The sequence below is a fragment of the Echiichthys vipera genome (genome assembly GCF_963691815.1).
Source record: "Echiichthys vipera genome assembly, chromosome: 7".
Lineage (NCBI taxonomy): Eukaryota > Metazoa > Chordata > Actinopteri > Perciformes > Trachinidae > Echiichthys > Echiichthys vipera.
In genome coordinates, this window is record NC_139832.1 from 435,962 (window position 1) to 448,831 (window position 12,870).

Here is a 12,870-nt window from a genome sequence, read left to right on the forward strand (position 1 = left end):
TCCAGACCAGATGATCCTGAACCACCTCAACTGGCTCCTTTCAACACAAAGGAGCAGCGGCTCTACTCCGAGTTCCTCACGGATGCTGAACTTCTCCCCCTCTCTCTAAGGGAGACTCCAGACCCCCTCCTGAGGAAACACACTTCACACGCTTGGACCTGGACCTGGTTCTGTGGGTCCTGACCTGGACCTGGTTCTGTGGGTCCTGACCCGGACCTGGTTCTGTGGGTCCTGACCTGGACCTGGTTCTGTGGGTCCTGACCTGGACCTGGTTCTTTGGGTCCTGACCCAGCTTTCATGACCACAGGTGAGGGTAGGAACCAGGACTGAGGGTAGATCCAGAGCTTTGTCTTCCTCAGCTCTCTGTTCATCTCAACGGTGCGGTAGCGCGACTGCAGCTCCGCCCCCGCTGCTCCATCGTCCCCTCACTCGTGAACCAGATCCCGAGGTCCTTGAAGTCCTTCACTTGGGGTCAGGACTCATTCCAGACCCGGAGCAACAATCCAGCGGTTTCCTGCTGAGAGCCATGGCCTCAGATTCAGAGGTGCTGATCCTCATCCTAGACCAGATGGGCCCACTCCCAGACCCCCTCCAGGATCCTTGAGAGTGCAGAGCTGGTCCTGGTCCAGGTCCAGGACTGGATCCACCTGGTTCCTCTTCAGTCTGAGGTTCTACAGGACGAACCTCCTTTCCAGCGCCTTGGAGTCGACTTCACCAGGGAGGCTGAGGAGTGTGATCCCCCTGGAACTGGCTCACACCCTCTGGTCCCCCTTTCTGAACAGGAACCACCATCCCGGTCTGACACTCCCTCGGCTCTGTCCCAGACTTCCACCAGTGTGTCAGAGACGTGTGGACCAGGACCAGGACCAGGACCAGGACCAGGACCAGGACGGCCCCTCCAGACCCAGAGCTTTCAGCATGTGTGGATGCAGCTCATGGATCCTGGGGCTTTGCCTCTGTGGACTTGTTTCCTTCCTCAGTGACTTCTGTCAGAGATGTTGACGATGATCCCCATCAGCCTCCAGCTCTGCCTCTACAAAAGAGGGCGTGTTGGGCCCATTCAGGACTTCCTCAGAGTCCTTCCACCGCCCCATGACCTCATCAGCTGAGGTCACCAGCGTCCCGTCCTTACTGTGAACAGCTTGGACGGTTCCCCGTGTCCCCCTCCTGAGGTGCTGAATGGTGGTCCAGAAGCACCTCGGTGCCCCCCAAAGTCCTTCTCCAGGACTTGTGTGAACTCCTCCCACACCCGCTGCTTTGCCTCTGACCCAGCAGAGGCTGCAGCCCTTCAGACCTGTGGGGACCTCAGAACCACCTCCGGAGTCTTCTGGGAGACCAGATCCTGAAGGCCTCCTTCTTCAGGGGGACCCCTGACCCCCGGGGTCCACCACGGTGGTCCAGGGTCCCCGCCCCTTGAGGCACCTGAGACCTTGAGGCCACAGCTCAGGAGGTGAGCCCCCCCAGATCTAACTGGGAGCTCCACCTCCCTCACAAGCTCCGGCTCCTTCCCCCACAGAGAGGAGACGCTCCACGTCCCCAGAGCCTCTGCTGCCCGGGTCTGGACCCTCCAGGCCCCTCACCTCACTGCCCCCCGTGTGACAAAGATCTTTCAGCGTCTGATTTATTACTAACTAAATACCCAGCATCAGCTAGCATTAGCTCCATTTAGCATCAGGACATTAACTAGCATTAGCTTCATTTAGCATCAGGACCGACTTCTTGTCAGATTCTAATTTGACTCTTTGCAAACAGGAAAATATTAAAAACAACTTCTCAGACGCTGCATCTGCGTGTTTGTGTCTGTGACACTGAGAAACTGAGGTGGTCCAGTAGTTTATAGAGAGCTGAGGTCATGACGTCACTTCCTGTTTCACGTCCTCTCTCTATAAATGTGACAGTGTTGAACTGAAGCTTCCTGTAGTTTCAGCCTCCGTCTCAATAACCACTCTTTGCACCAACAGCCTCAGAGGAGCGTTCAGAAGTCTGCCGCCGCTCTCCGTCCGCCATGGACACTTTTTTCCGGCGTCACTTTAGGAGGAAGGATTCCGCCCTGCAGGCGGGCGCAGAGGCCGCGTCCGGCCGCCAGCGGAGGCCCAGCGTGGCCATCCCGACCAGCAAGGCCCGCCGGAGGTCCAACGCCGGGCTGCCGTCCTCCACCCTGACCCAGAGGAGGCGCTCCAGCGTCCACCTGCCGGGGGTGCTGCCGTGTGCGGGAGGGGGGCGTCTGGCAAAGGCAGACAGGCCCCTCAGGTGGGCGGGGCATGACCGCCGGCGCTCCAGCACCACAACCCCCAGCCTCAACCCCAGGTTCGCCGTGCGCAGGAGGAAGGTGGGGAAACTACGGACCATCGACACCCACCTGCTGGGCCCGTCCATGCTGCTCGCCAGTCTCATCCAGATGGCCGAGGAGGACGACGAGGGGGCGGGGCTACCGGTCGGGGAGCAGCAGGTGGAGGTGAGGGGCGGGGCCAACAACAGGAGGAGCCTCCACTCAGACGGAGATGACGACAGCAGCGATTACTCCACCGCCAACGACAGCCAATCAGAAGCCAGCCAATCCGAAGCCAGCCTGTCTGAGGCGGCGCAGCTGGCGGAGGAGGACGATGACACCTCCTGGTCTCCTCGTCAGCACTCCTCCTCGCCGTCCTCCTCCTGCGCCCCAGAGATGAGGCCTCCGCCGCCGTCACGGCCGCTCATCAGGGCCCCGCGATGCCTCCGCAGAAACTCCTCTCAGGTGTTCGCAGGAGACTCGGCGCCCTGGGGACGCCGCCGTGCGTCCAGCCGGAGGAAGAGGAGGAAGATCTCCACCATCTCCAAGGCCGGGAGCCCCTGGCCAGGAAGAGGCGCCCCGCTGCCCAACCGCAAGAGTTCAGTCTACTACCTCCAACACCCGGCCCTCTACAGGGGCCCCGGGGCCCTCAGCCCGCTGGGGGCCCACGGGTACGACTCCCACCTGGAGAGCTGGAGCAGCTTCCTGCTGTAGGTAGTCCTCATGTCCGACACGGCGGCTCGATGTCGTTACAGTAACGGCGGTAAAAACGTGTTGACAGGTGCAGGTTCATCTGACTGAAAAAGGAAACGTCCTCCGTTCGATTTGATCTGAAGTCTTTGGGTCCAGGGGTGCAGATGGATGAGGGGGGGGGGGCAGGGGTATGACCCAGGACTCTGACCCTCTTACAGGGTCACGCTTCACTGGAGCATTTGGACGCTTAATAATGTCTTCGTCAGTGTTCGGTTGTAGCTTGATAACAAAGCTAATGTTACCTCTTGCTAATGTTAGCTGGTGTTAGGTAATGTTAGCTGGTGTTAGCTAATGTTAGCTGGTGTTAGCTAATGTTAGCTGGTGTTAGCTAATGTTAGCTGGTGTTAGCTAATGTTAGCTGGTGTTAGCTCGTTTTTGCTCGTTATTAGTGATTTCCTTGTTACCGCACTGAAGCTTTGTAGGGCAGTAAGTCGGCTGATCATCCATCTTTAGCGGTTAGCTTAGTTTAGCTTAGCTCTCCTCGCAGTCCCGCCCTCTCGTTCCAAAATGGCTGGCTGGCTGGAACTGGTCCTGGTCCAGTCCCATCCTGGTCCTGGTCCTGGTCCTGGTCCTGGTCCTGGTCCTGGTCCTGGTCAGATGCGTACATGAACTGATGAAGCCTCTTGGATCAGAGGTGAAACGTCTTCCTGACACAGAACCAAGTCCAGCTGCTTTGGACTGAAGCTGTTTTGAGGAGAACGTGAGGTAAATGTCAGTGGAGGAGTGGGTCGTCCTCCATTCGAGAGATCGGCGGTTTGATCCCCACCTCCCCCGGTCCACATGGTGACGTGTCCTTGGGCGAGACACTGAACCCCAAATTGCTCCCTGCGCTGCTCATGTGTGTGAATGTGGTGGTTAGATTAGATGGTCTGAAGACGTCCACTGCATCAGTGTGAGCGTGACAAACACTGTGAACTGTATCAGAACAAGTCCATCAAACAATGTTCGGTGCACGGGGGCGTTAACGGGTGCGAGTCTGAACCCATGATCCGAACCATCGTCTACGGACGCGACCACGAGAGAAACTTCCGCCATAGACTCCCGGCTCTGAGCGTCTGAACTGATCTGAGGTCTGTTTCTTTCAGGAAAGCCGTCGCAAAGTCGGGTCTGCAGCCGGCGCCCGGAGCGAACAACCCGCCGCCGCAGGAGCCGAGCAGCCACGTGGACTGGAGCGTGAGTCACAACCACACATTTATTTTTATTGTTGTTGTTATTGACTGTAAAGTTCTGATGTAAAGTTGTGACTGTAAAGTTCAGACTGTAAAGTTCAGACTGTAAAGTTGTGACTGTAAAGTTTTGACTGTTAAGTTGTGACTGTAAAGTTGTGACTGTAAAGTTGTGACTGTAAAGTTCAGTCTGTAAAGTTCTGACTGTAAAGTTCAGACTGTAAAGTTGTGACTGTAAAGTTGTGACTGTAAAGTTCAGACTGTAAAGTTCAGACTGTAAAGTTGTGACTGTAAAGTTGTGACTGTAAAGTTCAAACTGTAAAGTTGTGACTGTTAAGTTGTGACTGTAAAGTTTTGACTGTTAAGTTGTGACTGTAAAGTTGTGACTGTTAAGTTGTGACTGTAAAGTTCAGACTGTAAAGTTCAGACTGTAAAGTTCAGACTGTAAAGTTGTGACTGTAAAGTTGTGACTGTAAAGTTCAAACTGTAAAGTTGTGACTGTTAAGTTGTGACTGTAAAGTTTTGACTGTTAAGTTGTGACTGTAAAGTTGTGACTGTTAAGTTGTGACTGTAAAGTTGTGACTGTAAAGTTTTGACTGTTAAGTTGTGACTGTAAAGTTGTGACTGTTAAGTTGTGACTGTAAAGTTGTGACTGTTAAGTTCAGACTGTTAAGTTGTGACTGTAAAGTTGTGACTGTAAAGTTCAGACTGTTAAGTTGTGACTGTAAAGTTCAGACTGTAAAGTTGTGACTGTAAAGTTGTGACTGTAAAGTTCAAACTGTAAAGTTGTGACTGTTAAGTTGTGACTGTAAAGTTTTGACTGTTAAGTTGTGACTGTAAAGTTGTGACTGTTAAGTTGTGACTGTAAAGTTGTGACTGTTAAGTTCAGACTGTTAAGTTGTGACTGTTAAGTTGTGACTGTAAAGTTCAGACTGTTAAGTTGTGACTGTAAAGTTCAGACTGTAAAGTTCAGACTGTAAAGTTGTGACTGTAAAGTTGTGACTGTAAAGTTCTGATGTAAAGTTGTGACTGTAAAGTTCAGACTGTAAAGTTCAGACTGTAAAGTTGTGACTGTAAAGTTCAGACTGTAAAGTTGTGACTGTTAAGTTCAGACTGTTAAGTTGTGACTGTTAAGTTGTGACTGTAAAGTTGTGACTGTTAAGTTGTGACTGTTAAGTTGTGTGTGTTCTCGGCTGCAGGACAACGCACAGCACGGAGACCACGTCTGGTTTGAGACCAGCTGCTCCGGAGACTTCTGTTACGTTGGAGAACAGTTCTGCGTCGCCAAGTCCCTGGTGAGTCACAGCAGCACAAAGAAAACAGTTATTATTATTATTATTATTATGGTTTTCTTTATCCACTAACCGAGCGTTCACACCAAAACACACGGAGGCGATTCAATCGTCAGGAACGCTTCGATCTCGTCACATAACAGTCGCACAGTTGCAGGTAGCAGCTAGCGGCTAGCTAACTGAAGCTAACCTCTGCTCAGCCTGCTCTGCTGCTGTGCTGAATGGAAGTGATGCTAATGCTAATGCTAACAGGGATCTGATGGTTGAAACAACAGAAATGAGCTCAGAGGAAGTGAGTCGTCGTGTTGCAGTGAGATCAGAGCGTCAGTGGTTTAACCTCTGAGGTCGTTCAGGTGCAGCCGGGACACACTGCACTCTGACGCCGTTCTCCTTCTTCTTCTTCTTCTTCTTCTTCTTCTTCTTCTTCTTCTTCTTCTTCTTCTTCTTCTCCTGGAACTCCTGCAGACTCGATGTCTAGACACGTCCCTGCCCTCCACAGTTCACAGTTATATCCATTATATCAGATCCACAGGAACAGTCTGAACTGCATCCACAGCGTCTTCGTTGAGTCTCTGGATGTTTCACAGAGAACTTCGATGACGCTCACCGCAATCTCAAAGCTGATTGGCTGTCGCGGCACAGCTTCACGTGTTGTCGCTTGAACAGTTGTGGTGTGCTGCTCGTGCAGTTGTGTGTCTGTGTCTCATCATCGGTTCTTGTTTTGCAGCAAAAATCCTTTGGGAGGAAGAAATGCGGCGGCTGCAAAATCTCAGTGCACAGCTCCTGCATGGATCAGCTGGAGAAGGTTCCTGTTCTCCTGTTCTCTTGTTCTTCTGTTCTCCTGTTCTCCTGTTCTCCTGTTCTCTTGTTCTCTTGTTCTCCTGTTCTCTTGTTCTCCTGTTCTCCTGTTCTCATCCTCACAGTCTCTCGTTTGTCTCCAGATTAATTTCAGGTGCAAGCCGTCGTTCAGAGAACCAGGACCTCGAGCTGTTCGAGAGGTCAGTCACAAAACAACCACAAAGAGACACAAAACAACCACAAAGAGACACAAAACAACCACAAAGACTCACAAAGAGACTCCTCCCCTTCAGCCCGTGTGACCTCTGACCCGTTCTGTTTCAGTCCCTCGTGGTGCGGCACCACTGGGTCCACCGCAGACGTCAGACGGGCAAGTGTCGCCAGTGTGGGAAGGTGAGTCTCCGTCAGCGCGCCGCTCTTTACCGAGCTGGAGCAGTGTGTGTCAGAGCCGGAGCAGTGTGTGTCAGAGCTGGAGCAGTGTGTGTGTCAGAGCTGGAGCAGTGTGTGTCAGAGCTGGAGCAGTGTGTGTGTCAGAGCTGGAGCAGTGTGTGTCAGAGCTGGAGCAGTGTGTGTCAGAGCTGGAGCAGTGTGTGTCAGAGCTGGAGCAGTGTGTGTGTCAGAGCTGGGGCAGTGTGTGTGTCAGAGCTGGGGCAGTGTGTGTGTCAGAGCTGGAGCAGTGTGTGTGTCAGAGCTGGAGCAGTGTGTGTGTCAGAGCTGGAGCAGTGTGTGTCAGAGCTAGAGCAGTGTGTGTCAGAGCTGGAGCAATGTGTGTCAGAGCTGGAGCAGTGTGTGTGTCAGAGCCGGAGCAGTGTGTGTGTCAGAGCTGGAGCAGTGTGTGTGTCAGAGCTGGAGCAGTGTGTGTGTCAGAGCTGGAGCAGTGTGTGTGTCAGAGCCGGAGCAGTGTGTGTCAGAGCCGGAGCATGTGTGTGTGTCAGAGCTGGAGCAGTGTGTGGGTCAGAGCTGGAGCAGTGTGTGTGTCAAAGCTGGAGCAGTGTGTGTGTCAAAGCCGGAGCAGTGTGTGTGTCAGAGCTGGAGCAGTTTGTGTGTCAGAGCTGGAGTATGTGTGTGTCAGAGCTGGAGCAGTGTGTGTGTCAGAGCTGGAGCAGTGTGTGTGTCAGAGCCGGAGCAGTGTGTGTCAGAGCTGGAGCAGTGTGTGTGTCAGAGCCGGAGCAGTGTGTGTCAGAGCCGGAGCAGTGTGTGTGTCAGAGCTGGAGCAGTGTGTGTGTCAGAGCCGGAGCAGTGTGTGTCAGAGCCGGAGCAGTGTGTGTGTCAGAGCCGGAGCAGTGTGTGTCAGAGCTGGAGCAGTGTGTGTGTCAGAGCCGGAGCAGTGTGTGTCAGAGCCGGAGCAGTGTGTGTGTCAGAGCCGGAGCAGTGTGTGTGTCAGAGCTGGAGCAGTGTGTGTGTCAGAGCCGGAGCATGTGTGTGTCAGAGCTGGAGCATGTGTGTGTCAGAGCTGGAGCAGTGTGTGGAAACTTAAGCAAAAATGACTAAAACTTAACGCTAATTCACGGTGTGGATGAACAGTGCTTCCCAGGTCTACAGTGTTGGGGGGGGGCAGTGAGTTTCAGTTTCGTTTTCCCCGAAAAAAACAACATTTCCTGCCTGTTGTCATGGAAACACGCGACCGTGTAGAGACAGAATTTACACGCCATAAAAACAGGAGAAAACATAATTTCCTGCCTGTTGTCATGGAAACACGCAAGTTTACCTGACTTTAAGGGGGGGGGGTCCTAATATAAAGGGGGGGCACTGATATAAAGGGGGGGGCTGAGCTGAGGACAAACTGCGTCTCTTCTTCTCTCGTCCTCAGGGTTTCCAACAGAAGTTTTCATTTCACAGCAAAGAGATCATCGCCATCAGCTGCTCCTGGTGCAAACAGGCGGTACGTCCTGTCCAGACTGTCACAATAAGACCACTTCCTGTCTTTGTTTACTGTCACAATAAGACCACTTCCTGTCTGTGTTTCAGTATCGCATTAAGAGACTTCCTGTCTGTGTTTACTGTCACAATAAGAGACTTCCTGTCTGTTTCTCTGTCACAATAAGAGACTTCCTGTCTGTTTCTCTGTCACAATAAGAGACTTCCTGTCTGTGTTTCACTGTCACAATAAGACCACTTCCTGTCTGTGTTTACTGTCACAATAAGAGACTTCCTGTCTGTGTTTCACTGTCACAATAAGACCACTTCCTGTCTGTGTTTACTGTCACAATAAGAGACTTCCTGTCTGTGTTTACTGTCACAATAAGAGACTTCCTGTCTGTGTTTCAGTACCACAATAAGAGACTTCCTGCCTGTGTTTACTGTCACAATAAGAGACTTCCTGTCTGTTTCAGTACCACAATAAGGTGACGTGCTTCATGCTGCAGCAGATTGAGGAGTGTTGCTCTCTGGGAGCTCACGCCGCCGTCATCGTCCCCCCGACGTGGATCATCAGAGTCCGCAGGGCACAGGTAAACACTTCCTGTCTGACTGCGGCTGTGAGGACCCGGGATCAAATCCGCCCAACGACACTGAAGAAACCTTCAACACTGACCTTTAAATACAGTTTAAACATCATGTGTGTGTTTGTTTGTTTGTTTGTTTGTTTCTTGCAGTCGTCTCTGAAGTCGAGTAAAAAGAAGAAAAGGACGTCGCTGAAAGGCAACAAGTCGAGCAAGAAGACTTCAGAGGTGAGGGCGGAGCTTCCTGAGGGGGCGGAGCCTCGTGCTCCGTCAGGCCGACGTTAAGAACCTGAGTCAGAGTCTGAAAGTGCGTCTGTGACGTGTGCGTGTCCTCCGGCAGATCCAAGATGGCCGCTGGAAGCCCTTCCTGGTGAAGCCGCTGCCGTCGCCGCTCATGAAGCCTCTGCTGGTGTTCGTGAACCCCAAGAGCGGAGGAAACCAGGTACAGCTGCCGCACAAGTACCCAAAGTGAAGCAGCCGCCATCTCTGCGGTGGCGTCTCCCTCCGGTCTGAGGCTCCTGAACAGGAGCCGTCATTAGAAGAGCGCCCCTGTCTGAGGCCGTACGGTCTACAGGGATTCAAACCGTGACCTCATGAAGAGCGCCCCTGTCTGAGGCCGTACGGTCTACATGGATTCAAACCGTGACCTCATGAAGAGCGCCCCTGTCTGAGGCCGTACGGTCTACAGGGATTCAAACCGTGACCTCATGAAGAGCGCCCCTGTCTGAGGCCGTACGGTCTACAGGGATTCAAACCTTTACCTCATGAAGAGCGCCCCTGTCTGAGGCCGTACGGTCTACAGGGATTCAAACCGTGACCTCATGAAGAGTGCCCCTGTAATGGCGGCTCCCGTTCTCGAGCCTCAGACCGGACAAACGGCGCAGCAGCTCGCCGTGGCGGTCCCCAATAACACGTGTGTTCTCCCTCAGGGGGCCAGGATCATCCAGTCCTTCATGTGGTACCTGAACCCCCGGCAGGTGTTCGACCTGACGAAGGGAGGACCCAGAGAGGGGTAAGACCCAGACCCAGAGAGGGGTAAAACCCAGACCCAGAGAGGGGTAAGACCCAGACCCAGAGAGGGGTAAGACCCAGACCCAGAGACGGGTAAGACCCAGACCCAGAGAGGGGTAAGACCCAGACCCAGAGAGGGGTAAGACCCAGACCCAGAGAGGGGTAAGACCCAGACCCAGAGAGCGGTAAGACCCAGACCCAGAGAGGGGTAAGACCCAGACCCAGAGAGGGGTAAGACCCAGACCCCCTGATCCCTGTCCTGCAGAGACACGATGCCCACGCTCTGCTCTGTGTTTGCTGCAGGCTGGAGCTGTTCGCCAGAGTGCCCAACCTGAGGATCCTGGCCTGTGGGGGGGACGGGACGGTGAGTCCAGCAGGGTCCACCACACAACCAGCAAACACCACAACACACACACACACACACACACACACACACACACACACACACACACCTCAGACAAAAGGACCCGAGACCTGAGACCTGAGACTTGAGACTCGAGACAGATCTAACACCGGGGGGGGGGGGGTTTGTGTTCAGGTGGGCTGGATCCTGTCGGTGCTGGACCAGCTGAAGCTCCACCCTCCGCCCCCTGTTGGCATCCTCCCTCTGGGGACCGGCAACGACCTGGCCCGGACCCTCAACTGGGGAGGGGTGAGTTCTACTGGGATCTACTGGAGTTTAACTTGGGTTTAACTTGGGTTTAACTGGGGTTTAACTTGGGTTTAACTTGGGTTTAACTTGGGTTTAACTGGAGTTTAACTTGGGTTTAACTTGGGTTTAACTGAAGTTTAACTGGGGTTTAACTGGAGTTTAACTGAAGTTTAACTTGGGTTTAACTGGAGTTTAACTGGGGTTTAACTTGGGTTTAACTTGGGTTTAACTGGAGTTTAACTGGTTTAACTCGAGTTTAACTTTGGTTTAACTGGAGTTTAACTTGGGTTTAACTTGGGTTTAACTGGGGTTTAACTTGGGTTTAACTGAAGTTTAACTGGGGTTTAACTGGGGTTTAACTGGGGTTTAACTTGGGTTTAACTTGGGTTTAACTGGAGTTTAACTTGGGTTTAACTTGGGTTTAACTGGGGTTTAACTGGGGTTTAACTTGGGTTTAACTTGGGTTTAACTGGAGTTTAACTGGTTTAACTCGAGTTTAACTTTGGTTTAACTGGGGTTTAACTGAAGTTTAACTTGGGTTTAACTGGAGTTTAACTGGTGTTTAACTGGGGTTTAACTGGGGTTTAACTGGTTTAACTCGAGTTTAACTTTGGTTTAACTGGGGTTTAACTGAAGTTTAACTTGGGTTTAACTGAAGTTTAACTGGGGTTTAACTGGAGTTTAACTGAAGTTTAACTTGGGTTTAACTGGAGTTTAACTGGGGTTTAACTTGGGTTTAACTTGGGTTTAACTGGAGTTTAACTGGTTTAACTCGAGTTTAACTTTGGTTTAACTGGAGTTTAACTTGGGTTTAACTTGGGTTTAACTGGGGTTTAACTGGGGTTTAACTGGGGTTTAACTTGGGTTTAACTGAAGTTTAACTGGGGTTTAACTGGGGTTTAACTGGGGTTTAACTTGGGTTTAACTTGGGTTTAACTGGAGTTTAACTTGGGTTTAACTTGGGTTTAACTGGGGTTTAACTGGGGTTTAACTTGGGTTTAACTTGGGTTTAACTGGAGTTTAACTGGTTTAACTCGAGTTTAACTTTGGTTTAACTGGGGTTTAACTGAAGTTTAACTTGGGTTTAACTGGAGTTTAACTGGTGTTTAACTGGGGTTTAACTGGGGTTTAACTGGTTTAACTCGAGTTTAACTTTGGTTTAACTGGGGTTTAACTGAAGTTTAACTGGGGTTTAACTGGGGTTTAACTTTGGTTTAACTGGAGTTTAACTTGGGTTTAACTTTAACGAGTTTAACATGGGTTTAAAGTGTAATTCCCCGTGTTGTTGCCGCTGACACACACACACACACACTGACGCACACACACACACACACACACACACACTGACACACACACACACACACTTCTGAACGCGTCTCTCAGGGTTACACCGACGAGCCGATAACGAAGATCCTGTCTCACGTCGAGGACGGGAACGTGGTCCAGCTGGACCGGTGGAACCTGGACGTGGAGGCGAACCCCGAGGCCCGACCCGAGGACGGCGACGAACATCAGACGGACAAGGTCGGTCCCGTGTGTCGCTCACACAGAGGTCCCGTCCGTCCGTCAGCGTCTGAAATGACCTCGACTCTCTTCTTCTCTGCTGTTCCGCAGCTTCCCATCGACGTCTTCAACAACTACTTCAGTCTGGGCTTCGACGCTCACGTCACGCTGGGCTTCCACGAATCCAGAGGTCGGTCCACAGGACGGTTCAAACCCGCTCCACGCGTCGGCGTTATTATTATAATAACGCTAACTCTGCTGCTCACTGACCCGATGATCAGCGTGTGGTGAAATTCTCCCTCCTGTGTTTTTTCTTCTGTGTTTAAAGTCGCTCCTCTTGAATCGTTTCTGTTTCCTCCTCAGAGGCGAACCCCGAGAAGTTCAGCAGCCGCTTCAGGAACAAGATGTTCTACGCCGGGGTGAGCGTCCCGTCCCCGTCCCCGTCTGCACACGTGTCACACATCCACACGTTTGTGATTAACAGTCGTTTCTCTGCGTCCGTGTGTTTCAGACGGCGTTCTCAGACTTCCTCAGCGGCAGCTCCAAAGACCTCGCCAAGCACATCCGCGTGGTGGTGAGGAGACGTCTGCGTTCAGCTTTACACACAACGACGACGACGACGCGACATAAACATAACAACATAAACACAACAACATAAACATAACAACATAATAACCATCTGCATCTGTTTACAGCTGAGCACGGCTGCGACACGGACTCTGATTCTTAAAGTCGTCAGCATGAGTTCGACACTCGGCTCCGACACAAATCACCGGGTTTAGAAGAAAATACGCGCCTCCACACGCCTCGAGCTAGCATACGCTAAAGGGGCCGTCACATGATCATGTTCTGCTCTGGTCTCACCGTGAGGTCGGGCGAGGAGACCCAGTAAACGTTTAAACCAGCGTTAGCATTGTAGAGGCCGTTAGCATTAAACTAACGTTAGCTAAATCAGCGTCAGCATTGTAGCGACCGTTAGCATTAA

At 51.9% G+C, this 12,870-nt stretch overlaps 1 protein-coding gene across 1 annotated transcript in view; it reads left to right on the plus strand.

The window, feature by feature from the left end:
* Nucleotides 1–2,005: 2,005 nt before the first annotated feature.
* Nucleotides 2,006–12,870, plus strand: part of dgkzb (diacylglycerol kinase, zeta b) — a gene marked incomplete at both ends in the record, with an annotated part of 22,444 nt that continues 11,579 nt past the window's right edge. Inside the window, 17 exons of the mRNA XM_083916353.1 lie at nt 2,006–2,979; nt 4,108–4,195; nt 5,388–5,483; nt 6,208–6,285; nt 6,422–6,478; nt 6,603–6,671; nt 8,089–8,160; nt 8,612–8,728; nt 8,873–8,947; nt 9,060–9,161; nt 9,649–9,731; nt 10,034–10,094; nt 10,269–10,382; nt 11,766–11,906; nt 11,997–12,075; nt 12,249–12,304; nt 12,397–12,459. Of these exons, the coding sequence (XP_083772479.1) occupies nt 2,006–2,979; nt 4,108–4,195; nt 5,388–5,483; nt 6,208–6,285; nt 6,422–6,478; nt 6,603–6,671; nt 8,089–8,160; nt 8,612–8,728; nt 8,873–8,947; nt 9,060–9,161; nt 9,649–9,731; nt 10,034–10,094; nt 10,269–10,382; nt 11,766–11,906; nt 11,997–12,075; nt 12,249–12,304; nt 12,397–12,459 (2,325 nt within the window). The remainder of the gene's footprint in view (nt 2,980–4,107; nt 4,196–5,387; nt 5,484–6,207; nt 6,286–6,421; nt 6,479–6,602; nt 6,672–8,088; nt 8,161–8,611; nt 8,729–8,872; nt 8,948–9,059; nt 9,162–9,648; nt 9,732–10,033; nt 10,095–10,268; nt 10,383–11,765; nt 11,907–11,996; nt 12,076–12,248; nt 12,305–12,396; nt 12,460–12,870) is intronic.